The sequence below is a fragment of the Oculina patagonica genome, chromosome 13 (genome assembly GCF_052425735.1).
Source record: "Oculina patagonica isolate OP01 chromosome 13, crgOcupat, whole genome shotgun sequence".
In the NCBI taxonomy this organism is placed as follows: domain Eukaryota; kingdom Metazoa; phylum Cnidaria; class Anthozoa; order Scleractinia; family Oculinidae; genus Oculina; species Oculina patagonica.
In genome coordinates, this window is record NC_135770.1 from 29269339 (window position 1) to 29297255 (window position 27917).

The window sequence follows — 27917 nt, forward strand, 5'->3', positions numbered from 1 at the left end:
TTCAAAAACTCGGGATCCCACTTTATATTCACAATACAGTTTACACATCACCCCGGAACATCACCCTGGCAAATTGTCGAGTGATGATAATCACATGGTCATCAGACCTCGCGTCCACGAAGTAAGCACTGTGTCAGCCTTGTTTTGCAGTTCTACACAATCGTACACAGTGAGGGAAAACCTACCAATACTTAAGCTATTTAGATAATTAATTCAATTCAATTTCAATTCTTCATTATCTTTCTGGTCCAAGCTTCTGGTCCATGGATGTCTTTAATCAACATCATTTCGTCAACAACTTGTCCTCCCTTGGAAAAAAAAGGCAAAATCAGTTTATTTTTCGCCATGAGGATTGAATCTTAATCTGTTTCCTTAAAAAGGAGACTAATCATATTGCCATACGATTTGCGCGTTTTTCAAAAATTTGGATGGTCAAATTTAAAACCTTTTTAAGACAGCAAACAAACTGAAAATAAAAACGTTACTCTGGTTTAAAAATGTTGAAAACGTTCGTAAGAATTTCGTAAAAGTCCCAACGTTTCGGCTAAAACTTCAGCCTTCCTGAAAGGGGAAAGTGAGCTCGGAGCTCCGATTTGCATAGTACAAGAACATATTTTTTACAAATTCCTTGTTACTCCCCCCCTGATGAAGGCTGAAGTTTTAGCCGAAACGTTGGGACCTTTACGAAATTTTTACGAACATTTTCAACATTTTTAAACAAGAGCAACGTTTGTATTTTCAATCATGAATCAACCACCTGGTTACAGGACTATTTTTAAAAGCAAACAAACTTTCAGGGCTGTTTCATTCGTTAGACTTACCAGATCAACACTAACTTGCTCCATGTAAATATGCGTCTTGTTGTGGATGGTCATTCGTGTGTATCCATAATCTACTGTGCGATAAGCTGTCCAAGGAGGGGAGTCTTTCTTAAATGGGTCATGCTTTGAATAACATCCCTTAAAACAAACAAAAAAAACAAGCATCACTCACACTAGCAGAAATAGTTTGATGCCTTAAACTTCTAAAATATTCTAGGAAAAACTCTTAAAATGAACATTATTGACTCGTGCAGTCTGTCAAGAAATGATCGCCCGCGTTTGTTTCGATGGAGCAGATACTCAGCAATCAAACAGGCGGCGCAAGCACAATCTTGCCAGAATTGTTGCCCGGAAATAACAAGAAATGTTTCAAATCTTCAGAATTAGATTGCTTAACTTTTGAGAAATTAGTGAGTCGCACAGTCGTCCGAGGCGATTAAAACGTGGTTTAGGCAACAATTTTTCAGTATTTTTACTCATAACCTCTAACTTTATTATCTCGTATTCTGGATTGCCCCTGTATTTTATGTAACGTTTTCTTACAGATTTCTTTCACATTATGCTTCAAAATGTTACAAAATCCAAGTTAATGATAACCGAAGGTGGGGGTGAATTCTGCGTTTGACTGCTGTGTGAAAATATAAATGTTGATAACATACCGCTGACCCAGTAATGATATGAACTGGGGCGCAAGGGTTGGTGTATGGCTCTTCCCAAGATCCATTGCAAACCTGCAACAAACGAAATGAATGACGTGAATTTTATAATGAATGTCATTAAACCGTGAACTTACAGGATGGGCTAATTTTAATATCTTACCTCCAAGTTGTACACGGGCCACAGTCGTTCATAAGAGTGTTCATGAGCCTCCAACATCAGATCCACACCTTAAAAGATAAATAAATATTATGTCATCACTTGTACATACACATATATACACGTATATAGTGTATCCCTGAGGCACATAATTAATTATGTATATTAGTGAACTGGACTCACTACGCTCAGGTATGTGCACTTGCTCATCCCAGACGAGGAACACACCAGCCAGCAGTGGACAGCGCGTCCTCTTGGGACCGCAGCACTGCGTGAGGGGTGGGGGAGAAAAGTTCTTATTTCTCCCACCTCAGTGATCCAACACTGTGGTACACAGGGGACGGAGACGAGCGCACCAGTAGCTTAGATACCGTTGAGTTGTAGATTTTTCCAACGTGCGGCGAGAAGGGGGTGAGACGGGTTGAGTTCAAAGCATTGCGTGACAATCCTTACAGGATTGCATATAATCTTTAAGTTACAGGAAGTAATATGGGGGTCGCCCCCAAGGCATATTATAGGAGCCCCCTAGGGAATTCTTAAGTGGCCTTCACACGACAAACTTAAGTTGGCAAACTCATGTTTGCAAACTCAAGTTTGTGTGTGTGAACAACACAACAACAGTTGGCAAACAAGTTGGCAAACTGTTGGTGAGAATAAAGACAAGTTCTATTTTGTTGCCAACAGTTGGCCAACTTGTTTGCCGTTGTTGTGTCGTTCACACACACACCAACTTGAGTTTGCCAACACGAGATGGCCAGTAGTTTGTCGTGTGAGGGCCGCTTTGTAGAGACTACATTATATGGGAGTCCCCATGGGTATTTATTAAGGTACAGTGGAGCACCCAAGGCATATTATTTTTTTTTTGAAGTGATGACTATAATGTCGGCATGCGAGTTGGATGTCCGGATTACAACCTCGTTCCCAGGGTCCTCTCCTTCCATTCACTGGATCTTTTCAAACTTTACAGTTTTGTGAAGAACTGGTTTATTGGCAGTAGTATCAGTAGTACCCTTACCAAAGAAAAAATATGGGAATGATATGGCAAAGGCTGGGCCATATCTGACCCATATGTGGAAATGATATGGGAAGGTAAGAGGGTGGTATGGATATGATATGGGCGCTATTTTTGCCAAATTTCAAGCTATGGTAAATGTATGGGAAAAAAAGTCTATGCTTTCCATAATATGGTGGAGCTATGGGAGTAATATACCCATATGAATTCCATAGATATGAGAAATTTGCTTCCTCTACTTCATCTATGGAAATGATATGGGATGTTCACATTGTAATGCTCCATAGGTTACCCATAGGTTTTCCATTTGAAAATGATATGGGATTTCTATGGGGCTTATAAGTCTTTGTGATATTTTATGAAGTTATAATTCTTATTACCCATGCACTTGCTATGGGAATTCTATGGGGTGAAAATATTCTTGTGATTAGAAATACCTGTAATCAGAAGTTCAGAAAAAAACATTTAAAACAGCATCTCATTATACCAGGTAATTATTTCACTTTGCTTACATGCAAAATATGAGTTTCTCTGGGGATGGACTTGAGGAAATCTGAAACAAGAATTTTAAGGGGACACACCATGAACACTTAATGGTTGTCCTGAAAATATCTTAATTCTGTAACTGCAATTTCTGTGAATACAGGGCTTATTTATGATGACCACTAATCTGAACACACATCAATGATAGGTGAATATTGTTATTTTATTTGGGATAACAAAAACAAGAAAGGTGTGAGGTTCAAACATTTTACACCACTATATATATAGCTAGGAGGCTATAAGAAAGTAAATATTCCACAGATCCCAACAATTTAATTATTTTGTTTTAGTTATGTAATATTAAAAATTACTTAACCAGCACAAAGTTGTCAAAGTCTCAAAGGACCAGACTCAATAAAATAACTTTACTGATCCAAATAAACTTTGTCTGTTCAATCAATCCTTTTCAAAATGATTTGGGAAATGTGCTGCATATCCGATGCCACTATCTGAAAACTTCATGTAAATACAAACGTCAATGATGTCCTCAAGCAGAACTATATCAAATCTGTTCCTGTTTGGATGTTGGAGGGAAACAATGTGATGAATTGGGCTACCCAGTACTTCATGTGATGCACAGATATGTTGGTCAGACTTTGACATGGGAACAATGACAGCACCACAGGTCTTTGCTGGATCTTGTGGAACCACAAAGAATTCTTCAATTTGCCCATAGCTTGTGTTTCCTTCTTTCTGGTAGGCAACAGTGAAGCTGTTTCTTCGCGAAACTCTCTTGTACATTCTGGAATGGAACACTGCATCTCCATATTGCACTCGCTTAAAAAATGTGACATCAGAAATGGATTCTACTCTAAGGAACAACAGAAGGTCATCCTCAAATGGCATATCAGGTTTGCCTTTCCTTAAGGCACCAATGGCATAGAACTCGTCTTTGAGATGTGTTCTGTTGGTTCTGAAAAAGCAGAAACAATAATAGTAGTATGATTATATTTGTTAGCAATGGATTTCTTAATGAAGATGTGTATATATATACAAAAATGTTGTTTAGTTGAGCCAGGTTGAGTACCTGTACATGTGTTTTTGACGAAACCTTGACGCATGAAAAAAGGGAAACCATAAATTAAAATGCCACCCTTATACATGTACTTACTGGGAAATAGGAAAAAAGCAGTTGTCATCTGCGACAGAATTATCAATATATTAAGTCGGGTTGCCTAAATCACGCTCTTAAAGCTCTCAAAAGAAATATTAGTGAGCTTACCAATGCTGTGTACCCAGAACACTATTTGGTTTTGTCATTTATTGTTCTTGCTTTTCACAGGGTAAACATTTTGATGTAAACAACAAGTGCAGTAACGTTGACAGCCTCTTACATATTTGTGGTACAATTATTAACTATAACGTTGAATAAGAAGGATTGCTTCTTTTGGAACTTCACAGGATGTTTCAAAAAAAGACTTGCAAACCTGTCAGAATGCCCACATAGTCGCAACACCATATCCTTAGCATTTCCTGGAGGCATGTCATCTATCAGGTCAGGGAGGCACTGATGGCTTGTGACAGCTGTCATTATCTTCAAGTAAACAAAAACATAAAATTCAGTTACATTTTTGCTTAAAGTTTCCTTACTATTTCAAATCTTACTTTCATAACATCTTCACTCAATTACTTATTTTATTTTTCCACTTTCACTAGGCAACACGTACATAAGCAATGATTTTTGTGTTGACTCTGCAACATCCACATACCTGATTTGCAATGTTTTGTGTTCCATGGAAATAATTTCCAATGTCCCCATTCCAGTCTTCAAACACAAAAAGTGAACTGGACCAGAGGGGCCCATGATCAATTACATTTTCCTTCAAATGAAGTAGCATATGGTGGTTCATAAGCACATACCTTGCACCTGTGGAGTAAGAATGGATATTTATTTTTGCCTATTTTTAAATTTTGCTTACAGACTATATAGCAGAAAAATGAATCACAGTATATATAGCTGAATGTATGTAATACAGTTACCAACTGCATTTAAATTAAAGCTATGATTTTGGGTTCATGCTGATCAAGCTCATGTTGACTGGGTGCCTAGGAATCAGCCTGGGAAATGTTCTTAAGCTAGTCCCTTTTCTCACTAGTTTGATACCTATAAAAACACTTGGTTGGCTTTTATCTGTCCTAGATCAATGTTCAAGGTCTAGTTCTACAGGTAATAGAAAGTTACTAACCATAGTATGCATCAAACATTTCAACGAAGTGCATCAAAAACTTCCCAGCCATCTCTAGTTGCTGAGGTGAAATGGATCTGCCTGACAGTAGAATGATTCCACCAACCAGCAAAGTATAGTGCTGAAAATACTCCTCGTTAAGAATACCTTTCATACATGGAAGTGAATAGTAAAAAAGCCAATTGCGGTATTCTGTTGCTGCAATTAGAAAAAAATAAAAAATAAATAAAATACACACTGTATATTGTATTCAACATTTTTGTCACTGCCATACCTGTTGGTATAAGCAGTAAAGTAACATATAATTGTATACAAAAATATACAATCAGATGTATGAGCTCAAAGATAAGAACTTTTATGATCGATTCTTGCATTGTGTAACATAATTTTATTAAGAATAAGTTTTAACAAGCATGGATATAACACCTGCATCCATCATTGGATGTTATGCTCATTCATTTTTACCTAATATGTAGCAACTGACAGTGGATTATGTTTCATTCAAAAAATACCATATGCATTTTAAAGTACTGTGTGGTTTGTCAAAACTTCTGTTACTTTAAAGCACAAAAATATTTTTCTTTTTACCTTTCCAAAACTTCAGTTGATGTTGTATGCTCCTTGGGATTCTAGTTATTACACCAGGGGGCTTGATCTCTAGCAGGCGTTCATCTACTCTTTCAACACTGTTTCCACAGTACCATCTCTGCCCACTATGCTTGGAATTAAACCATAGACAAACCAGCTGCTTCACTACTCCTAGAAACACGCAGTGCATTGCATCTATGCCAATACCCTTTACGATGTCGAAGCTTGGCAGTTTTAATAAAGGGCTGGGTGCCTTGAAGCCACAAATCTAAAAAAAAAAAAACAACCTCAAGTTGGGATATCTTTAATGAGGGGCTAACAAAAAAAGCCTTTTTGAGAAAAAGGGGCTTTTGACAGTCTTCAAAAATAATAAAAAAGGAATGGCATTTAATTACACCATAACAAAAGTGATTTTATTAACATTCTGAGTTTTAAAACCTAACCCATTTTTTAGTACAAGCAATAATAAACTGTAAGCCAGATTTACTGTTGCATCAATTCAACTGATCACCAATAGATGGGTGTGGGTATGATGCCTGAGTCTATGAAGGAGCTGCCAGTAAGCTCGGATGGTAACTATGACAACCCTAAGAGCAGCAACCACCAGGCACCAACACACTGGCAAGGCAATGTGAGTAAAATGGCTAGACCTCCACAGGAGGTGTAAATTAACTGAAGCCCTGATGAAAAACCCTGATACCACCCAAGATTAGGTAAGCAAATAGTTTAACTTGCCTAAATTTCAATTAGCCTTATTAGTCTTTTACTAAATAATAAGAGTAACCTACTGTCGAATTTCTCTCAAGAGCTTCACAGGACTGAATCTTTACTTCTGCTGCAGTTCTTGATTTTGCATGACCTGAGGCAGTGTTGCGGAAGGGAAATGTCATCACATGACCTCTTGCACTGGTCTTTATAATCTCACCAGGCTCGTTGCAATAGGAACAGCTATCATGACCGTTGTATGTGACTTGCTCTACAACACCAGCACGGGCAGGGAGATCAAAATGGCCAGAGAGTGCCAAGATTTTTGATGTTGCCTTCACTCCATCTGGAAGTTCAACCTCAATTCCTGTTATTTCAAGACGAATAATTATGGGAAAAAATCAAAAAGGAATTAACTACATGATCAATTCAGGTTAACTGAAACTGTCTGCAATAATTGTTATTGCCCAAGACATGATCATCTTACAGCTTACCAGGTGAAGGGTAATCTCCCTCCCCCTAGAGTTATTTGATATTAAATTGGTGAGTTATATTTGATATTACATTGGTTTCCGTTAGATAATTTAAAGAATGCATTCATCTTGTTGAAATAGTGGCACCAATCATATCATAAGTCAAATTCAATTTCTTGCCTTCTCTTAAATTCAAAGGCAGCTGTGATCAGAAAACAAATACTTCTGATTGTAACACTGATCAGTGCTTCTATTTTTGATAAGACCATTGCATTCTTAGAACCGATTCAAATTTTGAATAATCAATATTCATTTAATAAGTACTTCAAGGGGGTACATGTATGTTTTGCTTGACACGACCGTGAGGCAAAAAAACAAATGAAAGTGTTTTAATTAATTTTCAATCAATTCAACTGCATTACAACTTACCATGAATTTCTGTTTCTTGCAATGCATCAACAAATGGCTTGAAGAAAGTGGAAAAGAAAGGTTTTTCTTCCCCAAACCACAGGCCTCCAAATAATCGGAACTTACTTTTCCTCCTGCATGAAAACACAAGAAAACATTTTATGTAATTGATTCTTATATCTGCATCCAAATGTGGACATACACTGTATTTCTTTGAAGTTGTTTTCCTTTCAAAGGATTAATTAAAAGTATTTTCATCCTTGTTGGTCTGTTTACATTCATCTTTCATTGCATGTTATGGTAACTGTAATTTGTTATACCGGGATGCATTATGCATTTGGGCTACTGATTGCATTCGTTATAACAAGGATTTCGTTGTTTTATAATGGTTTTGTTCAATTCATTTTACTGTATTTTGGCCGAGCTGAAGAATATTGTTTGTAAAACCAAGGACTTTGTTATGAAAAGGTTCCTTACAGTGTAAATGGAGGTTCCACTGTAACTATTCTACTGTAAGTAAGTAATCAAAACTACAACGATTTTATGAATGTTAACTCTGACTTATTTACCTTAATGATGGGGGAAGCTCATTGACAAGGAGAAAGAGAGGCCAAACTCCAAACTGTGAAGATCGAAATATAGCAACGCCATCTGTATTCAGCTTTACAGAGAGGTTATATGGCTCTGACAGGACTCCACCTGGTCCACATTTGCTTTGATAAAGAGAGCCATCATAGACATCTTCAATGTTTTCGGCAGCCCTTTTCACTCGTTGAAAACGGTACTGCAGGCCATTAACAAATTCTGGGTCTGAGGAATAAAAAATAAGCATTGCTTAGGCAAGAGAGGTGCAAAATAACGATGTAAATTGCTGCTGCAATGATATAAAATCAAAGGTTCTTCTAGCAACCTCATGTTATTTTGACGAAGTGCCGTCCTTTTCAATTTTTTCCAAATAAACATTCAATAATGTAACAATCTCATTTCATTTTATTATTTGTTTTCCATTCGAGTTTGGGGTAAATTCACACCTTAGTTCTACCCCCAAATTTATGTGCAAGAGATAATGGGACAACTTAAGGGGAAAAGCAACAGCAGTAAGGGGATGGGAAAACATGTTTAATTTACATTTAATGCATAAATTTATTAGGATGGAGTATGGGAGAGTGAAATTTATGTCCATTCGTCTCCCACATAGCATATCATGAGATAAAAATGAAAAATACCAGAAATAAAACCCTTGTAAAGGCCCATATGCATTTTTCTGCTAACAGCAACAACAAATTCCAGCTAAAAACCCTTCCTGCCCACACCAAGGTCCCCACCCCACACCCAGATCACATCGTTTAAATTCATCCAATCAATACACTTACCATTGAAAAACTTTTTAAGTTGTTTTACGATTGGAACTTCAATGAAGAATCTGCCAGCTTCCAGGATGCTTTTACCACAAATGCTGCAGGCTCTGTTTACCCGGTCAGAACGATCCTCAACTTTGCCATAATACGCATTGCAGTAACCACAGAAGTAATGCTTGACAATGTCTCCCTTGGCTTGGCCCACAAATTCGAATAACTTTTTTACTGTTGTTCTACAGTTATTGGGTCGAGGACAGTGGGCCTCGATCACTGCAAGTAAATCGCTAAATGCTTCACGTGTAAGCTTATGCTTGAACACGAAGGATAACAACAGAACGACGCTTGAGCTACTTGTGATCGGTGATCCCGAATAAAGAGCATCATCATGTTCAACTTCGCACTGTTCTGGAATAGATTCAGAGTCTGACTCGATATCCTCGCAGTCGCTAAAAACATCCGAACCGGCATCGTCCATGACGAATCGTTCAAATGAAGTGAAATGCAACGTCTCGTCTTCACTTACTTCGCCATCATCACGCATCTTTTCAAAGTCAAACTGACTGACTTCATCTTTGTCTTGCATTTCCTCATAGCAGCAGAAATCACTAAGGAAACTGTTGTCTGTTGTCTGAACTCGTTCAAGACAGCTCTCTTCTTGCAAGCTCACACGTGTAGGCTCCTCGTCATTGAACTCGCATTCAGTTTTGTTGGAGTCATTCTGAGAAACGGTTAGCGATCGATCGGCTTTTTGAACGATATTTCTGCCTTTTTTTCGCCTCCTTGCTGCTGCGAACTTGTAAGGATTAGAATGACGCAAAAATTCTCTGTAGCGCCCTCTTCGTTTTCGGACACCATTGCCTGCACATTCGTCCGCCATGTTTGTTGTTGTTTGTATCGCGTCACGTGCGTGCTTGCGCCCGCGATTTTTCGGCGTCTTCCATCAAAGGATCACGTGGCATTCCCACGTGTTCTTTGGTTAACCAATAACGTGACTGCATCATTCCAAGCGCGTCCCTTTTAAATCTATCACTTTCTTCGCGGATTCCAGCGTGGGTTTTATCGATTTCGATCAGCGATTTTTTTCCCTGTGTCTCCAAGAGAAGACGTACATTTTTTTAAGAGAAAGCGTTGGAAAGATAAGAAAAGAGATTATTATAATGTCTGGACGAACTTCAAGAAAGAGGAGCATCCCAGCACGCCTCAGAGAAGGTTAGTTGTATGAGTTGTTGTCAGTACATTTAATAGCACGTGGGAAGAGCGCATGAAGATCAGACTTATCCACGTTAACTAAACTATAATAGTAAGCTTATTAGCGATCATTTCTCGTCATCAACAAATGAAGATTCCTTTGAGAAACTTATAAACAAATCCAGCCAAGAATAGCCGTTGTGTAAGCTTGCTTGACTGTAAAACAATAGACGCAAGTGAGAGGTGCTACTTTTTACTGTTGATGCAGAATGGATTTAACTTAAAACTATATAGCTGTACAAGGCAAACTGAGCAGCACAGTTACTGTTTGAAACCTGTTTTACAATTAACCTACACAATGTGAGAGAAACTTAGATTATATGAAGATAATTATTTTTCACAGTTTGTTTAACTGTTAGCTGTAAGCTACGTAGAAACACATAAATATTTATGCTTACAGTAGGTGACCAGGTGAACTCTAATAAGTGAATATCTTACTCTTAAATTAAACATTTGATAAGAAAGCATCAAAAAAGACTTCTACGTAAAAAAATTGCTGTTCTAATTACAATATGGGCAAAAAATTCAAACTGCATGTATGAATAAAGGTTGTGTTCTAGTTAAGTTTCTACCACTTGAGCCCTATTTCCTTGCCATGAAAAACATGCATACCTTGTTTAAATCATCTTTTAAACAGAGACTTGGTACCTTGTCAACTACGAAGATGATGACAATTTAAGGGTGCTCGGAAAAGACGAAATTAGTCATATCTTCCCTGACGATGAGGATGATGACATCCAGTGTGGAGACATTGTGAGTGCTTTGTGGGTGCCAAATGGGCAGTTCTACGATGCCAAAGTGTTACAAAAAGGAGGTCAGTTGGCATTTTTATTGCAATACAATGTAATTAATAATATGCAGCACCATAGTGCTAAATCATTGGATGCATGATAAGTTTAACTCTCTCAGTGATTTTTAAACAAATGTTTTTCTTAGTCAAAAACCTAAGATGTTTAAGATTTTTTTATTTGTGCTGTTGTCAATAGAGAAGAACTAAATATTTACATGCAACAAATCAATCTACCAATTTCATTCTTAAAACTCGTCGTTCACCGTCTTTCTTGGATGGTTTTTTTTATCAATACTTGTAGGCAAGTAAAGGGAATTAGGTTTCCACAAATGTTTCGTACCGTCGTCGAATGTTAAGGTTTTTATTTAATGCATACCCGACGGGTACAAAACACTAGTTAATGATGTGCGAGCAGCCTTTTATTTTCTCCTCAAGAAGTACATGTAAATCATTTCCTCGAAAGTCTTTTCGAGTTATAAATATTCAAGATTGCCTTGATTCTCGTTCCTCAAGACTCGAAATTTGAGTGACTTGAACTTCGAGGATCGAGGATCGAGTCGAGACTGTCAACTTACATTTGAGCAGTACTGTATGTACAGGCAAGTACCAAAATTGATTAAAACATTGGCATATTAGTCCAGTTACCTGTTACCTGTTACCTAGCTTCTTTGTGCCTCGTGGCACATAAGGCCATTAGTCCAGTGAACACCTATATATATGTATAACTGTAACAGCATTATTAATCCATCTGACAAAAATAATTTGAATTGGATAGAAACTTATTTAATCCAAAACCATCTTCTTTACAGTTGATAGAACTGAGCTTATGAGAGAAAGATTGCGGCTGGAGAAGGAAAAGAAGAATAGTGTAAAGGAAGTAGACAACTCTAAAGCTAATGGCGCCAAGCAGAAAAGAAAGCAAACTGAAGATGGAGCAGATAGTCAGAAGAAGAAGAAAAAGACACAGAAGCAAACAGAGGGAGATAAAGAGAAAGATCAAAAGGCAAAAGAGAAGGAAGAGAAAAAAAAGAAGAAAGATGAAGAACAGCAGAGGCAGAAATGCTTGCTAGAAGCAAGAAAAGCCCAGGCAGCATCCAGATGGGCCTCCACTTCATCTGAAAACCAGGAGATCACTATCTTTACACCAGAACCGGTGCGCCAAACAAACACCACCAGACCTTGCCAATCCCTGATAGACCTGACTCCACCAGCTCAGCAGACTTTGCATCCCACTACTGGAAGCCAGAACACTGAGACTGAACAGCTGACCACACCACTCCAGCGAACCTCAACTGAAACTTCACTCCAGCGAACCTCAACTGAAACTCCACTCCAGCGAACCTCAACTGAAACTTCACTCCAGCGAAACCAGACTGCCAGAGACAGACATACAATACAACCAAGATCACAGAGCAAAGGCAAAACTCCAGCAGGACCCACCAATGCTAAGAGAACCTCTGCACCCAGGCGTGGCTTACATTTTCAAAGTGCGGTTGCAGAAAGTAGTGACGAAGAAATTGACGAAGACATTGAGGATGATGGTGAACAGATTGAGATCATCTCTGATCATGGTTCCTCAGATTGCTGTAAAGAAAAGAAATTGGAGATTGAGGCGTTAAGAAAGCGGTTGGAGAAAGTGCACAAGAGACTGAACATAGCATGTAAGTTTTCATTATTGTATACTGTTTTGCACTTGTTATGTACATTACAAGTGTCATTTTTTGCATCTTGTCATAGTGTTAAGGTCCAAAATGGATTCAGCTTTACATGTAATTGAAGAAAAACAATGCCAGACTATTTACATGCTTGACCAGCTCTTTGAGTTTGTACAGTGTTTGTTGTATACATGTGCTGGTACCTTCCAACTCTCTCTTCTTTTTTTAATCAAATTTTTGCCTGTGAATGACTTACAAGAGAAGTAGAGTAAACACTGCTTAATCAGTATAATGTTTTTTGTCCTTTTACAGTGAAGGCAAAGACATCTGAGGACGTGGAAAACAACCGACCTGCAGCTGGAATTCTTGACAAAACATTGGCCACAGAATACAAGGTACTGTGATAAGCTCATGTACATGTACTTAAGACCCATAACAGATCACTATCCATTGCACCAGCATAAACAACATACACCACATTTTAAGACTTAATGAAAGCAGAATGTGTTCACCAGCAGTTTTTAAATTATCATCACATGCAGCAAAGTATCGGTATGTGAACAAAAAATAACACAAGCATGAAATGCAGTGGTCAGTCATGGGTCTTTAAGTCCTAACTGAAGATTTATCATTCAGTTATCTTTCTCCAAGTCAAACACCGTTGGAACTGGCTCCAACTTACTGTCTTAGAGAGATGTCAACCTTAAAGGAAGTTAAGTTGCAGTGATATTATACAAAATGGCAGAAGGTGTCCCTGTTTAAGTACGGTGCAAAGAAGTTAGTTTTATGCTAGCCCGGGGCTTGTGGTTTTATTGCAGTCGGGCAAGTGAGTAACTAAAAATAGGACTTTTAGTCTTGTTTCCTCCTTGTCTCCCTTGCAACCGTTGTTAGTGATGTCACGCAATGCTTCTCCTGGGGAGGGACTAAGTACCTCATGGTTACAGCTTGCCTGAAGGATGGAAAATTAAATTTCTTTGCATTCTGAAAGGTTTCTGTAAATAGAGAGTTGCATGACTATAGTTTTAAGATGCTCTTGATAGCACCTGGATGCAGAGATTTTATTAGATTCAAAAAACTCAAATGTGAAACTAAACATAAGAATTGCTAAATAGTTCTGTTCTTGGAGCAAGGCAGGAAACATTGCTGTAAATTTTTATTTGTGTATGGACCAACTTACATTTGTGCAAACTAAAATGCTTTTTTGTCTATCTTATTAACAGATGGTAGAGGTAATGGAAGGCTCAGGCGTCTATTGGTACCCACACCAACGGGCATACTGCTCTGCCTTTAAGAGTTGGGCTGGCTATGTCAATGCAGCAACAGACATATTCTTCTCCAAAGAAACGCTAGCTATTTCTAATGCAAAAGGAGATGATAAGAGAAGCAAAAATGGAGGTGGTCACCAGCCGTTAAATCCCCTGATCATCCAAGCTCTTGTTGGTAGGTTTTACCTATAATCTTATTTTGCTCTGAGTCTTATTATTTTCTTGCCATTTTCTTAAAAAAGGCAATACTGTACAGCCGTTGCTGAAATTGGCAGATTTTTCAAATGTAACCAATACACAACATTCTTTTAACTGTATGTTTTTTTTTGTTTTTTTTTTTCAGGCAAAGTTTGTTCAAAATTCGCCAAAGACTCGCCACCTCCAAGCCAAGTCATCCAGAAGATCAACATGAAGTGTGTTGAGGCGAGAAGACCCCCGAGAGTTCGGGTTCTGACTAAAAATCAGGAATAAAAAATATTGGATTAAGTTGTTTCGTTAAAGGACAGTGCACTGATTTTTGAAAAAAATAATAGCACAAAGGATCTTGTCATTTACATTTTAATAGTTTAAAATGTGACAGTTTTTTAAGGAAATTCTTTTACTTGTGAATATTCAAGCAATTTTATTGACTTACAATGAAAAGTTTCTATCTCAAAAGGCTAGTCAGTTTTTGCTATCCGCAGCTTTTGTGATTTACTTATCATGGAACATTAATAATTAAAGGAATGTTGAGAATATTACCAAACGATGGCGTGGTGACCTTATATGTCTTTGAATAGCAATACTAAAGAAAAGTTCTGTTTGAAAAGGGAGTAAAATTTCTTATAAAGCTTTCAGGGCTTTTAAAGAATAAAAATGATGAAGGGATACCTGCCGGGCATTTTCTCCCCTGTGCCTACAGCATGAGCACAGTGCTTTATGATCTATATGGGAATCCTATGGGTTCCTCCAGTGAATAGGACAAGTGAGCTATGGGTTTGCTATGGGTACAGTTTCATTTGTCAATGTACCATAGCTTCCCCATAGCTTGCAGAGTTTTTTCTGGAACATATGGATTTGCTATGGAACTGAAATCAAAAAATCCCATATCATTCCCATATCAAATTTAAGTATACCCAAATGCTATGGAATTTCTATGGAACTTTGCGAAATACGTAGAAATCCCATAGACAAGACTCGGGATCATATGGTATTGCTATGGGCCTGTCCCATGCAGTTCCCATACAAATGATATGGAAAATGTATGGAACTTTACGAAATACGTAGCAATCCCATAGCAGTACACAATAGAATGACAACTGAGAAAAAACAGTGACCAGGTATGGGTTTGATATGGAGGCCAATGTCCCATATCAAACCCATATAAATACCATATATGGACCATAGACTATCCCATATCATTCCCATACTTGGGCCATATATGTCCCATATCACCAGCTTTGGTAAGGGTATATGCAGTGTGATTGATATATTGGGTGCAGCACTGACCCCAAGTGCTCATTAATTTCTGGTATTTGTGAAGGAGAATACTTCTTTGCAACTTGTATTATCGGCAAACTGTGTTTGCTTTCTTTCTGTTAAAACGGAGATTTTGGGTGTGGAGAGAGTATTGGAAAATAAGATATTGGATTCGATTAGAAAAAATATGCATAACCATAACATCCGAAAACACAAACGATCACAGTGGGCTTATTTGAAGATGATCTAATGTGCAATTTCTGAACATAAGTGAGCAGAGTTCGAAATCAATGAAGCAGAGAGCTCTTCATTCAAAACAGTGTAAACAAGACGGCATTTGACCTTAGTGCTACTAGCTCATACCCACGCCGGCTATTAAATGTCGTTTATGAAATGTGACTCTTACATGTAAATGTAACACAAATTTTGTTAAAGCATGAGCAACAACAACAGGCTATCTAAAAATAAATGTAAGTTTCCTGTAAGATCAAATTAAAATTCCTAAAATTCTAGCGAGTCAGTCAAATCAGTGTGCTTCACAAGTTGTCAGCTACTTTTAAAACATATTTAAGAGGCGCTTGTTAAACGTCATCACTTCTGCATGCATTGCGTGCCATTTATTTCTATAGGGGGACGGCTCTACATGAGGATTGGGTTCCTCCCTGCCGACACCCTTTTGAAATACTTTTTTTTCTCTTCTTAAATTGCAATAAAGTTGCTATAAATAAATTATAAATATAATTAAATATATCAAGGTATAATAAGTAATACAGGAGCCCCCTGGGCATTCTTATAGACAGTAAGTTATATGAGAGTCCGCAGGGGTATTTATCAAGGTACAGTAAGTTATTGCATCACCAGTCTTCTTACCGTATTTGTAAAACAAGTCTTCCAAAGCCCACAGATGTTTTGAAGTGATTCCAGTGCGTATCTACAAACATAGGAACAAAAACATTGCTAAATTGGTCAAATGCTCCATGGAATAATGTAAAATGCAAGTTATCACAGTGTTATAAGTAGCATTTTTACAGTACTCATACCATACTGTGAATTTTGGTGCAGTCATCACCATCATCATTACTACAGTACATCGGTTTGTGAGCCATTGTGATAATCCATGGACGCAACTTGCGGTTTTCAGGTGATGCTGCTTCCTATAAGGTTAATTTATAAAATGAAGTAGCCTTTAAACAAAAAACAACATATAAATCCTGCCCCATTGTTGACTATATTGCTATTTGGGATTATAATCAAAGCCCTTCGAGCAACCTTATGGTAATTTGATGAAGTACCGTCCTTTGCTTTTTTTTCCAAAATAAGCGTTCAATAGTGTAACAGTCTCACTACATTTGCCTTTGAATGATTTTTTTGTTGTTGTTGTTTATGGGAGTTGCGTCAATGGGTCACTGATGCTTTGCACTCTCTGGCTTCGTAGCACAAATTCTATTTTTTTTTAATAAAAAAAAAAAATAAATAAAAAAAAAATTCTATTTTCACCACCTGGAAATAACACGAGTTCAAAATGGCAAGACGTCTCGTGCCACATCCGTTTTTCATCTTTTTGAGGCGAGCAGAAACACGACGTGCTCAGGCACATCTTTCTCTCAAATTTCAGTGACCCATTGATGCAACTCCCATGAACAAAAAAAAACATTCAAGAGCAAATGAAGTGAGACCGTTACATTATTGAACACTTATTTGGAAAAAAAAAGCGAAGGACGGCACATCATCGAATTACCATGAGGTTGCTCGAAGGGCCTTTGATTAGCATATTTAGGTAAATTTGTGAATTTGTTTACTTTTCTGTTCGCACGTATAGCGTTATTTTGAGCAGCGAATAAAATTTAAGAGAAAGATGTGCGTTTCAGCACGACTCAAAAAGATGAAAACGGATGACGTGATATGAAGGTAATGTGATGCGAAACAAAATCGTGCAGCATGAATGTTGTGTTTACTAAAACGCGTCACATGGCAAGTGTAACTGTATGTAGCTTATAGCTGCTATCAATAATGTCACAATCTCACTTCATTTGCCTTTGAATGTTTTCTTACATGAATGGGTCATTGATAGCGTATGCTCTGAGGCTTCGTAGAGCGAATTCCATTCTCTTTTATCACCAGAGGATAAGTGTAAGTGATCCTCTTTCAATTTGTTTTGTGAAAATTCAACCTTGTTCCCTGAAAGAGAGAGACCCTGGGAACAAGGTTGTAGAATAATTTGTTTTTGATTGACATGTGCTGAATGGCGTTTTAAAGAACCTTTCTGTCAGCACGTTCACCATTAAAATGAATTAATTACGGTTTAATATCAGAATGGAGTAAGTGAGTGATCGAGTGAGGGAAACACGTGACTTTGCGAATGATCACTACAACCTCATTACCATGAGGTAAAAATAAAGAGATCTGTATTAATTTCGGAGAAATTACATAACTGTAGAGAAATGGCTAACCTGCAGGTCTTTTACCAGCCAATCATATTGCTGAACAATCTGCTCAATTCCAAACTGTAGCCAGAAGTAGACTTCTGTTGAATAGCTGATGATGTGTGCAGGTCCAATGTTCCAACTTAATCAAGCATTAAGAAAAAGGGAGAGACAGAAAATGCGAGGCATGTAAAATATAAATTCTGAAAAAAATGAACAGCAGGCTCAGTGGAGATTGGGATTGGAGCAAGCCGAGTGTAGTCTGTCTAGGAAAATCTCACAGGAGAAAACAGGCAAGAGCGTGCACCTCATGCTGATATTTTCCTGCTGGCTCCACTCACCAGCATTTTTGCCCCTCAGTATATCACCCTAGAAAGTCTGAACATTCACAAGTTATGTTTGTCTGGTTTCAGGCTAAGCACAATGTTTCATCTTCATGATTCAGGTGAATTACTGTAACTGTAAATTACAACTGCAGTTCTTTTGCTTCAAAAACTCATTAATAATTCATAAAGAAAATACAAAAGAAATTAATGTTTAATGAGTGTCTTTATATCTGATAAAGACACGGCTAAACTTAATGTCCAATTTTCTAGGCCAAAATAACCCCAAATCTAAATATTAGTGCAAGAATGAGTTGATCTACATCAGAAGATTTTTAAGCCGTTCAATAAATTCGCAGTTCATGTTTTATCAAGTCTAAAACACTCGGCTGCGCCTCGTGTTTTAAACTTGATAAAACACTGCTGCTCATTTATTAAACATTACTTCATTAACTAGTACAGTTTTGCACACTTATCAAATTTAATATGATTGTTTTATAATTTATTTGTGAGGGTGTCAAACTCCTTGTGAAAACTTCAGCAAGTGGATTTTGAAGCCCTGATAGAATTAACTTTACTAATTTGAATATGAAACTCTATGTATCATTTCATTTCATGTACAGACATGCATTAAGTAGTTTACAGTCAGATCAGAGTTTTGCTTGTTGATGATTTTAGGTGGTTGCTTCATCTAAATTTTTCTCTTACCTGTAAAAGATACCTTCCGTGTTTCCTGGCATTGAAAATCTGTTTCTGTAGTTTGAAAAGTTGCTAGAAAAAAAAGAATATTGCATGTGAAAGGTTATTGAAGGTAAATTGGAGTCTTGGAATGCTAGCTGGGGTCACTGTGTCAGTTGTGTTCTGCAAGACAATGACCCACTATGTGCACCTACAAATATTTTTCACCACTCCCTCCCACCTCCCACCCCCCAGCCCTCTAAGTGATTCCTGAAATTATTTGCCCCCTTCTGCATTACAGCTGCTAGCCATTATTAATAAAATCCATTAGATGTTTATTGATTGAGAATAACTCAAAGTCTAAAGCCTATATAAGAAGAGACTTGACATGTAGACTTTGTTAAAAGGAACAAGCAAGCATCAAGCAACTTACTAAGCACGTTCATGATTTCCTGGACAAGTCATGTATGGTACATAAGCAGCTATTGTCTGAATTTGATTCATGAAGTCATCCCCTACTAAACCATTGTTCTGTTGGTATAAATCAAACAAAAACAATTTGAACATTTGCACAGCAACAATGTCAAATTTAACACAACCAGGAAAAGTTTCAGGGTTATTATTAGGGACTGAGAGAGTTTGGACTACTACTAATCAACACTTTTAGGCCCGGTTCAAACGTCGACCTTCTCATGTACCGAACCTAATAGCTGCAATTAAGTACATGAAGAGATCGACGTTTGAATCAATTAAGTTTGACAGTGTAATTTGGGTCGACCCAAGAATTAAGTTCGACATGGCTGGTCGGTCAGATCGACTGTGGAGCGACTGCGGAGTGACTCCAATTCAAACGTCAAACTTTTCATGTACCGAACTTAATGCATAAATTACGCTAATGCATTTGTAAATATAAGAAGGTCTGTGATTTGCGAGTGAGCTATCATGAAAGCAGTCATGCATAACATTTAGTGTGACGAAACTCTCTAGATCGCTAAATAATCAAGATTGCGCGCTTTCCAACATCCAAACTCTGTATTATCGGATTGCATTCACATTAAAATATTATTAAATTATTAAAATAAATATTCAATACATAAATTTATCATCTTTTGATTTAGAAATAATTTTGACTTACATCCTCCATATTGTATGCAAAGTCACCTGAAAAGAAGAAGTTAAGATAATGAGACACAATTGTACAAAATTAATATGGTAGTACACTGAAGTTGACAATTATAACAAATATTATTCAGACATATATTTTGTTCAATCTTATGAAGTGGAGCATGTTGAGCACTCCATAAATTCAAACTCCCCCCACCAAAGGTTTTTTTAGTTTTACCCCCCCCCCCCCTCCCCTCCCCTCCATAAATTTCTGTTTGGCTTTATGCATTCCTTTTAAAATTTGGACTTTTTTAGACCCCCCACCCCTTCAGAATTTCCAATGACCTTTCTTGGGATGGCTAATTGGATATTTTTTGGTACCGCTGTGCAATATGAGTAATTAATAGCCAACTCGACTCTACAAGGCTATCTACCATCTCATACCCAATACGGTAACCACTGCGTGCTCAGGAGATAATTACCATAAAGACCCACAGATAAGCCGCACCTTTTTCCAAATATCTTCGCTCAAAATCAAGGGTGCGGCTTATATGCGGGAACATTTGGAAAAGGTGCTGTAAATGATCGTGAATTAGCACTTTTATGGAAAAGTATGTAAATTAATATTACATAAAACTACAGGAGAGTACTGAACATTGCTTTTGCAAGTTTGACAGCCCCTAAAACCCGTTTGCAGTGTCAACGATAGCCTATAACTCAGTATAACTTCAACAGTAAATATTGATACTCCATGAGCGAGAAAAAAAACACAAGTATTTGAATGGTAAATGCCCTGGCTACTGTTTCTTCCCCGACATTTTATGACTTACTATTATAATAATTAAAACAAAATTTACACATTCCCTGTTTGTGTGTCACCACGAGGTACCTGTGGTTAACCCTGATGAATGAAGTCTAATGATACAGTATAAAAGTGAGGCATAAGATTGGAGCAAGATATCGTCAGCTCTCCAAGACTGACCCAAGCACTCATAAGAAAGCAAATTATGTAAGGGTTATTTTTAGGCAACGAGGGGATATGTGATTTATTCACCGAGGGCGCAGCCCGAGGTGAATAAATCACATATCGCCGAGGTGCCTAAAAATAACCGGCTTATTTTCCACATGGGCGAGGTATCAATACTGGCTCAAACAATAAGAAAGATATTTTTCTTCGTTGTTTTGATGTAGGTGCGCTGAAATGTTTTTCCCGACACACACTTAACAACAGGAAAAAGGTTCCGAAAAGACGCATTGGGGTTTCCACATTGTTAAATTTTATAATAAACAGGTTATTTTTTCGTTTTTAATACGCCGACCAAAACAATCAATATGCTTGCCAAACAAGCTTAACAATAGATTAAAGATTCCGAAAGTACGCATTGGGATTTTGTAATTGCCTGATAGTTCCGACAACTTTGTAACCACATTTTTCACCACTTTACTGCAAAGTTGGCAGAGGTGAGCGAGTCTGCGAAGGAAAGTTTTTATTTTGCGACAAATCCAGGCAATAACTTGGAGAAATTGCTATCCTCGTCGAAGATGACAAATTAAAGAGCTGCTGGCCAGGAACAGTGAAAGGATCCCGAAGAACACTAAAAAAGGTAACCTTTTGGTGTTTGAATGTTTGGAGTGTGTTAGCAACCGAACAGATTGAACTGCAACGAAATTCTGAAAAAGAGCATACGTCGAGGCATGAGTACCGGAACGCATTTCTCATGTTTTCAATTAAGCAATTGCTCAGTAGTATTTAAAATTTAACAACAGTCAAGGTAAAATAAATCATAACGTTATTAAAGTAAAGTTGTGTTTTGTTTGTAATGCGAGTCTTGTGGCTTTGCTACCAGGGGAATATTATCATAATATTCCCCTAGGGGATTGTTGTAGGGGAATATTAGATATCAGCCCCCCTCTCCCCTGATACAATCAAAGCCGCCTCCAGCTTTTCAGACAGTTGCTAATTAGCGGGGTTTATTCAATATAATCAGCCTCGAAGAACAAAGGAAAACGACCCTTGTAAAAATTTTACCGCGATCGCGCCGCGATTGCCGCGATCGCGCCGCGAATGTCGCGATCGCGCCGCGAATGTCACGATCGCGCCGCGAATGTCGCAATCGCGCCGCGGTTTGTTGCAATCGCGACGCGATCATGCGCGACGCGATTGTAAGTGAGCGCGAACGCGCCGCGATTGCCGCGATAGTCGCGATCGCGGCGCGATGAGTTCGATCGCGGCGCGATTGATTACTACCGCACCGCGATTTGGGGGGCTGGAATAAATCTCGGGAAGTGTTCCCGGCGAGAACTCACTTCTCGATCACCGGGAGAAAGTCATTATGCTTTGAAATTCTCACAAATCATGCTGTGGTCGTAACGCAAATCATGACTGTATTGATGAAATAAACTTAAAGTACTAATCAAAGTAGTAATAAAACTAGTTTGATTTAAAATGTCGAAAAACATTTTAATACGTGACGGTGAGCCGTGAGGACGTCATTCCCACGAGAAAAGTTTTATTTAGTTTTAGTCTAGACGAACTGGCGCGACAAAGCGGCGCGTGATAATGAGTAAAGATAAATCAAAAGATAAGAATTTTTTATTTCTTTGCAGTCCGTTTTTTAATCTTTTCAAACACTTTGCTTCTTTGACAAATTTCTGTCGGCCATTTTCTTCAAATGCAAATACAATCAGGAATTCGCTGCAATTGCGTTTTTCGCATTGAAAAATTCTCTAGATGGCATTTAATTTAATTGTGGCTCCGAAGAGGCTGTCGGAATGAGCTTTTTTTAGAGATTTATATTTACCTTCCCGTAGACCACACACATCGACGATGTCCTTAGATTATTCCCGCCTTTTCCCGCAAGGTGTCGTGAACTGAGCGTTACGATTGGCTGAGTTAGGTCACGTGGGCCATTGTACACGCCATCCCGAGCAGAAAAAAAAAATTATTTTGAGTTTATATAGTTGGAATGCTTTCTCTTCACAATCAGGACTGGAAAAATGTGTTCTTTTTTGGCTGCTTCTGTCAATAACATGAGTTTAGAAGCGACTTAACTTTAGGGAAAAGCGTCTCTGTGGAAACTGCTAGAATTAGTTTGTTAATTCGAGCGACGTACAGCTTGTTAATTTCGACAGCGCTATCTTGTGACCTCTTGTGGGATTCGTCACGGACTTTGTTGACTGAACTATACAACTGTGATTTTTAAAAAACTGCAAAACTCGAACAGTGGAAAGAGATAAACATTTTGACGGTAAGGACCATTCAATGCGAAGTTGTACCTGTTGATGCTTGGGACTTAACTGTTGTATTATTTAAAAAAGCTTCGGGGAAAAACGCATCTTCGACGGTTCGGCTTCTTCGCAGATGCATGACCAAGAGATATATAGTTCGCTCGTTTGGTAGATCACATCATTGCATCTTCCTTCGCTTGAGCACGAGGAAAAGGTTAGTTGCCGTTATGTATGTGTTGTTCCCTTCGTGACATTTTAGAGAAGAACTGTTCACTTATTTGCTTGTAAACTAAAGGCTCACGATCTCCGGTTTGTGACCATTGCGAAATATATGTGCTTGACAGCAAAACTGGCCGTCTTTTTCTGTAACCTTCTGTAAATAAATGATGTTGTTTTGATACAGAGCCAGTGTGTTTGTTTTGTCGGTGTGCAAAACGCCAAGATAATTGTTTTTAAATTCAAAGATTTAGGCGCGATCGCGGCGCGATCCAAGCCAAATCGCGGCGCGATTCCCGGCCCATCGCGCCGCGAAGTGAGAATCGCGGCGGCCAAAAACGCGGCGCGATCCCGGCACGAATCGCGGCGCGATCCAAGTCCAATCGCGCCGCGATCGCGCCAATCGCGGCGGCCAAAAACGCGGCGCGATCGCGGCACGAATCGCGGCGCGATCCAAGCCCAATCGCGGCGCGATCGCGGCGCGATCGCGCCAATCGCGGCGGCCAAAAACGCGGCGCGAATCGCGGCGCGTTCGCGGCGCGATCGCGCCGCGATCGCGGTAAAATTTTTACAAGGGGAGCCATGTGAAAAATAAATACCGTATATATATTTTTTAGTCAGCTTAACAATATGTTAACCAGGGCAAAAATTAAACCTCAGACTTTTGATTGCTTACTAAATTAAATATTTGTCTAGCCTGCACCATCTCTGATGGTCACTAACTCAGTTGATTATAAACAAAACATTATATTTAATTATTTATCAAAACTTACCAACATGAAGGAAAGCATCATACTTTCCTTCTTGTGCTTCTTCCTGTAGATAACTTATAGATTTAGCATTGACGCTCCCAAGATCTCCATACAAAGCTATCCTAGGACTCCAGTCTTCACCAGACTTTAGGGCGTTAAATGCAAACAGTTCACTCCAGCCATCATATCCACCAACATGGTAATCTACAAGTTAGAATTGAAATACACACACTTGTTAATAATCCACAAGTTTTGATGTAAGTTTCCAAGGATATCTGAGATAACAATTAGCACAGGTTTTTATGATTTTTAGGAAGGTGCAGTGGCCTAATGGTAAGTGCACCAGACCCCAGATCGAGTTTGAGCCTTGGCTCAGGGGCACTGCATTGTGTTCTTAGGCAAGACACTTTACTCTCTTTACCTCTCTCAGGTGTATTAATTGGAATCAGCAAATTTACTGCTGGTGGGTAACCCTGCGATAAACTAGCATCCCATCCAGCTGCAGGGGGGAGTAGAAACACTCCTAGCCGCTTAATGCTACAGAAACCAGGATAAGCTCCGACCTGATGAGCAACTTGGCTCAACAGTAGGCTTTACCTTTTTTATAATTTTGAATTTGTGATGCTGATGTTTGAAATTTGGGAAAATTTTCTACCCTCTGGCTCAACATAACAACCTCACCATTAACATAACACCCTCTCAACACTCAACCAAAAGGCATACTTGTTACTTCCTTTGGTCAAATACAGATCTGATCATCAACATACATGTACCATTGGTGTATAATTTGCAAAATATTGGGGAGACTACATTCCTATTAATTACAACCCAGTGTTCTCCCTAGGTATTTAAGGCCAGGCGGGCCGCCTAGCTTGATTCACAGGAAAATCGTTGCCGCCTGGCTTAAAAATTGAAGATGTAACACAACATAACCCTACTGTTTGAGATCTGGAACGGGAATTCCTTTCCATAAGCAAAGATGAAATCACTTCTTTACTGTGTTTTCGCACCTTTAATATCATTAAAAAAGTCATTTACCCTGGCATTAATGTGTTTAAATCTGTAAGTGTGATGCATTCGTTTTGTTAAGCAGAAGCTACCTTAGCTTTATCAAATTGACACAGGAACACAACAGCACTTCAAGGTGTCGTACATGGAATACTAAACGAAGTTCTCGTGTTCGTATAAAGAATGGCCGACTTGGGTTAAGCTCAGAAAAGAAACTAATATTAGTAAATTTTACTCTGGAAAAAAGACAGAAAAGTGATAGTAACGTGGGGGAACAAGTTCCGCAAATCAGGTTTTGACGACATTTAAAAATCACAGTCAGAATACCGCCTGGCCTTCCCAAAATCCTAGGGAGAACACTGCAACCCCCTAAAAAGTGGTTTCCATTACTCTGAGTAACTAATGAAAACAGACGAGAAACTCAGTACATCATTTGATTACCATATCTCTGTCCAGGAACCAGTCCTGTCAGTTTGACCCTGTGAATAAACAACACTCTATGTGCTGGCCCACCATCAGTGAATTTGGTGATGCCACCAGAAGCTCGTAATGTCAGGGGAAAACCAATTTTATTGTACTCCACAATAGAGTAGTTTGTGGGAGCTAATGTCACCCATGTGACCATCATCTCTGTTGGGTCTCCTGTAAGCGCAAACAACAACACATCTAAATTATTTAAAGGGGCTAGTATAGGTCACAGTTTTAGGTAATTCTAATTGACAGAACAAAAGTCATTTATTGGTAAAATCACGGCCACATAGCAAAAGGGGTGGTGAATGGTCCTTCAAAAAATGCATGTCTCGCAAAATTTTAGCCAAATTTCAACAGTCTCTTCGTCTCTAATTTTTCTTTGACGCCTTCTCAGAGTCTCGATTTCTTTTGCAAGGCTAAAAAGCTCTCAAGGTCTCGGACTCGCAGAAAAGATATCAGTCTCGCCGTCTCGCCATGTCTCGCATTTACCATTCGACACCTCTAACAAATAAAGATGATTTTTGAGCATTGTAAATGACACTTTCAAACAAATTGAGATAATAAACTTGATAAAAGTTGGGCCGATGTTTTTCAAGTTTACACAAACACAGTTTGTTTTAATCTTACCGAATTTTGTCCATCCATGCCCCTTTTTGGCCTTTCTGTGTTTCTTTGAGTTAATTATTCTACAGTTTAAAGCTGTTATTGTGATAAATATTTCAGTTAATTCTATGGCCAGATGGTCATTGCCGAAATTGCCTAAAATTGCGTGACATAACCCCTTTAACAGTTTGAAAGCTATAAACTTTGAATAGACTCCCTAATGTTTTTTTGTTTTTTTTGCACCATACACTGTACGGTACAAGATTAATTAAGTGCTCAAGTATCAATTTAAACTGGAGTTTTCGGTGGGATATGGGGATTCACACCAAAAACATTCTGTGGGGAACACCGGAAGATATGGATATTTCTTGAACAGCACATTTGAAAGAAATTTATAGAATGCTTTTTAGAAGACTAGAAAATTACGTAGGCTAGGTAAACATACCTGCCTCTGTGCATTCAATTCATTCCCTGTGAGAGCCTCTACATGTATCGTTTTAATATGACCTCCAAAATTCTATGATCAAGGTCACATTACGAAAATATTTACTTGTCTAGCACATGATCATAACTTCCTGTAAAAAGACAACCTATTTTGTTTTAATTCTTGAAAATAATTTCCTGAAAATGTGATTACCATAAAATTTATGAATTTTTTAAGATGCCAAGCGAAAGAAGTGACTGGTAAAACGTGTTGGTCTAAAAAAAATCAATACCTCCCCCATGGAAGGATTGTCTGTTTGAATTCCCCCACCCCTCCACATTATTTAAGAGATGCTCCAATAGAAAGTCTGTAGTGCCTTTCTTTGAAGGACAGTTTCAGAATTCTACGGCTCAGGGAATCTAATGTGGTAGCTTTAGGTAAACATCTCTGCTCCTGTGTACTCAAATTATTCCCTGTGAGAGCATTTAACATATTAATTGACTTGACCCTGGAATTTTATACTGACTGATCAAGTTCACTTTACAAAACTATTCATTAATGACATCCTGTGGAAGACCACCTAGAAGTTGGGTTAATTTGAACAGAGACTTGCAGATACAATCGCAAACATCATAAAATAAGTAGAATTCCGTAATATTTAGAGCTTTGAAAAGAAATTACTGTTCAATCAATGCATAAACACGAGAGTTCAATATGTTTCTGTTTTTAGCGGTTTTCAACTTTGAGTGACAGGGTTTCACTATTAAAGTGACTGGATAGTTCACTAACTCGCTTAGAACCCGTGTTTCAGAGTTTCTGTCCAAATATAAACTGATCATGATTTTTCCAATAACTCAAGATGATCGTGCAGCAGTAGTTTTGAGTGCACATCAATTGACACCTTTTTTTCTTTCCTTATACCATATACAAAATAACATCAGTTTTTTGCACACTAAAGAAGCGTTACAATGAACTTGTTTCTCTCTCAAAACAAGCCGGAAACATACAAGCCTCTACCTGCTTTACTACGTTTACAGATAAATTAAAATCTTTGGTTAAAATTTGAAGATATATATTTTATTTAATTTAGGGATCTTACTTAAGCTTGTGTTATCTTTTAACCGTCGAAGCCGAATAAAAACAACAAACTCGAGGAGAATACTTAACCGAGCTCGGCTATCTCCAGATTCCTCATTTTCTTCCCTTACCTGTAGCTGAAATATGAATCTGCTCCGGCTGAGGATCAGTTCCATGGGAAAAATGGAGAAAAATAAACAAAACAAACGCAACACTCAACATTTTAAGCGTTTTCGATGTCTGCAAAGCTCCCTTTTATTTGCCTTGCGTGTTATATAACTGCC

At 38.2% G+C, this 27917-nt stretch overlaps 4 protein-coding genes across 4 annotated transcripts; 1 reads left to right on the forward strand and 3 right to left on the reverse strand.

The window, feature by feature from the left end:
* LOC144637288 (acid phosphatase type 7-like) lies at window positions 1-27890 on the reverse strand. Its single transcript, XM_078496419.1, has 13 exons — window positions 27765-27890; window positions 25500-25700; window positions 24072-24254; window positions 19886-19911; window positions 19184-19281; window positions 18781-18843; window positions 17777-17891; window positions 16367-16480; window positions 16197-16257; window positions 1641-1708; window positions 1481-1552; window positions 822-959; window positions 1-308 (listed from the first exon to the last, which is right to left on the reverse strand). The coding sequence occupies exons 1-13, from the start codon at window positions 27853-27855 to the stop codon at window positions 225-227; spliced, it is 1314 nt and encodes a 437-aa protein (XP_078352545.1). The 5' UTR covers window positions 27856-27890; the 3' UTR covers window positions 1-224.
* On the reverse strand, window positions 3469-6068 carry LOC144637220 (uncharacterized). Its single transcript, XM_078496347.1, has 5 exons — window positions 5967-6068; window positions 5379-5576; window positions 4902-5059; window positions 4620-4726; window positions 3469-4105 (listed from the first exon to the last, which is right to left on the reverse strand). Exons 2-5 carry the CDS (start codon window positions 5530-5532, stop codon window positions 3589-3591), a joined length of 936 nt encoding a protein of 311 aa, XP_078352473.1. The 5' UTR covers window positions 5533-5576; window positions 5967-6068; the 3' UTR covers window positions 3469-3588.
* Window positions 5938-9787, reverse strand: LOC144635548 (uncharacterized). Its single transcript, XM_078494643.1, has 5 exons — window positions 8926-9787; window positions 8122-8362; window positions 7574-7686; window positions 6755-7038; window positions 5938-6234 (listed from the first exon to the last, which is right to left on the reverse strand). The coding sequence occupies exons 1-5, from the start codon at window positions 9785-9787 to the stop codon at window positions 5938-5940; spliced, it is 1797 nt and encodes a 598-aa protein (XP_078350769.1).
* LOC144635551 (uncharacterized) lies at window positions 10796-14339 on the forward strand. Its single transcript, XM_078494645.1, has 5 exons — window positions 10796-10972; window positions 11758-12609; window positions 12916-12998; window positions 13824-14043; window positions 14212-14339. The coding sequence occupies exons 2-5, from the start codon at window positions 11775-11777 to the stop codon at window positions 14337-14339; spliced, it is 1266 nt and encodes a 421-aa protein (XP_078350771.1). The 5' UTR covers window positions 10796-10972; window positions 11758-11774.
* Window positions 27891-27917: the final 27 nt, after the last annotated feature.

What these genes read in the sequence shown, in the direction of transcription:
- LOC144637220 (XM_078496347.1), bottom strand. Translation starts at nt 5,532, where the DNA reads ATGAAAGGTATTCTTAACGAGGAGTATTTTCAGCACTATACTTTGCTG. An exon ending in AATGTTTGATGCATACTATG is followed by an intron (nt 5,060 to 5,378) that starts GTTAGTAACTTT and finishes CTTACTCCACAG; the next exon opens with GTGCAAGGTATGTGCTTATG. An exon ending in CTATGTGGGCATTCTGACAG is followed by an intron (nt 4,106 to 4,619) that starts GTTTGCAAGTCT and finishes CTGCTTTTTCAG; the next exon opens with AACCAACAGAACACATCTCA.
- LOC144635548 (XM_078494643.1), bottom strand. Translation starts at nt 9,787, where the DNA reads ATGGCGGACGAATGTGCAGGCAATGGTGTCCGAAAACGAAGAGGGCGC. An exon ending in ACTTAAAAAGTTTTTCAATG is followed by an intron (nt 8,363 to 8,925) that starts GTAAGTGTATTG and finishes TTTATTCCTCAG; the next exon opens with ACCCAGAATTTGTTAATGGC. An exon ending in GCAAGAAACAGAAATTCATG is followed by an intron (nt 7,039 to 7,573) that starts GTAAGTTGTAAT and finishes TTGAAATAACAG; the next exon opens with GAATTGAGGTTGAACTTCCA.
- LOC144635551 (XM_078494645.1), top strand. Translation starts at nt 11,775, where the DNA reads ATGAGAGAAAGATTGCGGCTGGAGAAGGAAAAGAAGAATAGTGTAAAG. An exon ending in CAAGAGACTGAACATAGCAT is followed by an intron (nt 12,610 to 12,915) that starts GTAAGTTTTCAT and finishes GTCCTTTTACAG; the next exon opens with TGAAGGCAAAGACATCTGAG. An exon ending in GATCATCCAAGCTCTTGTTG is followed by an intron (nt 14,044 to 14,211) that starts GTAGGTTTTACC and finishes TTTTTTTTTCAG; the next exon opens with GCAAAGTTTGTTCAAAATTC.
- LOC144637288 (XM_078496419.1), bottom strand. Translation starts at nt 27,855, where the DNA reads ATGTTGAGTGTTGCGTTTGTTTTGTTTATTTTTCTCCATTTTTCCCAT. An exon ending in ACGGAAGGTATCTTTTACAG is followed by an intron (nt 17,892 to 18,780) that starts GTAAGAGAAAAA and finishes TGCTTGATTAAG; the next exon opens with TTGGAACATTGGACCTGCAC. An exon ending in GGCCCGTGTACAACTTGGAG is followed by an intron (nt 1,553 to 1,640) that starts GTAAGATATTAA and finishes CGTTTGTTGCAG; the next exon opens with GTTTGCAATGGATCTTGGGA.